This window comes from Penaeus chinensis, chromosome 1, assembly GCF_019202785.1.
Source record: "Penaeus chinensis breed Huanghai No. 1 chromosome 1, ASM1920278v2, whole genome shotgun sequence".
Taxonomy (NCBI): Eukaryota; Metazoa; Arthropoda; class Malacostraca; order Decapoda; family Penaeidae; genus Penaeus; species Penaeus chinensis.
The window spans coordinates 37235768-37237729 of NC_061819.1; the positions used below are offsets into that span (position 1 = coordinate 37235768).

General features: G+C 37.2%; 1 protein-coding gene across 1 annotated transcript in view; it reads left to right on the forward strand.

The window, feature by feature from the left end:
- The window catches only part of LOC125040811, an 18617-nt gene extending 16925 nt beyond the window's left edge, over window positions 1–1692 (forward strand). Inside the window, exon 10 of the mRNA XM_047635590.1 lies at window positions 1630–1692. Within this exon, the coding sequence (XP_047491546.1) occupies window positions 1630–1692 (63 nt within the window). The remainder of the gene's footprint in view (window positions 1–1629) is intronic.
- Window positions 1693–1962: the final 270 nt, after the last annotated feature.

The window sequence follows — 1962 nt, forward strand, 5'->3', positions numbered from 1 at the left end:
TAGCTGTCAGAAACAGAAAAATAAATACAAACAGGAACTTAAGCAGAAAGAAATTAAGAATGGGAAAAAAACAAAGATTATATACAAAGTGTGTCATGAAAAACGATGGAATTCCAAGGGTATGAGTGACGTTTGGCAGAAGCAATTTCCACAATGATGGAACCCAGGATTCCCCTTACGTGTGTGTTATGAAGCAGAACGAATTCCTTCTCTTAAAAAAATAGGTAAATGAAACAAGATAGATAAATAAACATGCAATAGCTAAAACAGTGTGTATATCAATATATATATATATATATATATGCATATATATATATATATGCACACATGTGTGTGTGTGTGTGTGTGTGTGTGTGTGTGTGTGTGTGTGTGTGTGTGTGTGTGTGTGTGTGTGTGTGTGTGTGTGTGTGTGTGTGTGTGTGTGATGAATATTGAATTACAGAATATGGAATTTCGTAACGCCCTGGCACGTAAAAAAAATCATGCGTGATTTCCCAACGTTCATTAATTTTTAAAAATAATAATCTAAGATCAATATATTATTAAAAGAGATTAAGGGAGAAAATTACATAAGAACGCTTAGTAGACGAAGAGAAATAAGTCGCAGCGGATCTCTCTCTCTCTCTCTCTCTCTCTCTCTCTCTCTCTCTCTCTCTCTCTCTCTCTCTCTCTCTCTCTCTCTCTCTCTCTCTCTCTCTCTCTCTCTCTCTCTCTCTCTCTCTCTCTCTCTCTCTCTCTCTCTCTCTCTCTCTCTCTCTCTCTCCCTCTCTCTCCCTCTCTCTCTCTCTTTCTTCCGATCATAAATAATAAGTATTGACAGCTAGAGAGCGTAGGGCGACAGACTGAACAATATATATAAAGTATCAAGTTGACAAGCTTCGTTCTCTCTTCCACTCGCTGTGAAGGAATGTCGAGTGACAATCTGTGGAATTAATTGACTTTAGTTCATGCATCACTGTCAAAGAATAATCCTTGGTCCTTAGAGTGAGGTCATTTTCGTTATTTTTATTATTCACATCAGTACATGTTGACAATCATTCGTTCTGTTAGAGGTGATGAAACAGGAGGAGAAAGGAAGAAGGGGATCACCATGACTACAGAATATGCGTCTTTATATCAAGTTGACCAGTGTGTTTTGTGTGCAGCGCGAGAAGAGTGTAAAGTGCGTGAATTGTGAAGAGTGTGTGAAATGTGTAAAGTCCGTGAAATGTGTAAAGTGCATGAATTGTGAAGAGTGTGTGAAATGTGTAAAGTCCGTGAAATGTGTAAAGTGCGTGAATTGTGAAGAGTGTGTGAAATGTGTAAAGTGCGTGAAATGTGCAAAGTGCGTGAACTATGTACAGTGCGGGAAGTGTGTAAAGTGTGTGAAATGTGTCTAGTGCGGGAAATGTATTAATATATATAAATTAGCGAATTGCGTGGATCATCGAGTGTGTCGCGTGGAAGTGGGAGAACGGGGTTATAATTTAACGTGGGAAATGACCAATAATTGGGGTGATATTTTTAAAAAAGATAAGTTTAATAGAGACTGTATATGCGAATGTTGACGATGATGATCAAAAACTCACAAAATAGATAAATAATATGATGACAAAAAGTGAAAACCACAAATTTAATGTCTCGTTTTAGCGCAACCTAACACACCCTGAAATATTCTTAATCACGGGGGACAAGTACCTTAACGTTCAGTAAAACATTCACTTCAGAAAAGCGTTTGGTCTGAATGACAACTAAAGCCATTTTAATTCCTTTTTTTTTACTCCCTTTGTGAAAATCCGCGGTAAAAGTTTGGCTGTATTTCTATGATCCACGACGCGTGTCAATTATCGATTAGCAAATGCGACACGACAACGGAAAGATAAATGACGATAAAAAAAGAAGAAAACAAACTAAACCATAATTAAACCTTCATAAAAAAAAACAATGACCCCCCCCCCCAAACAATAAACAATCAAACAATTA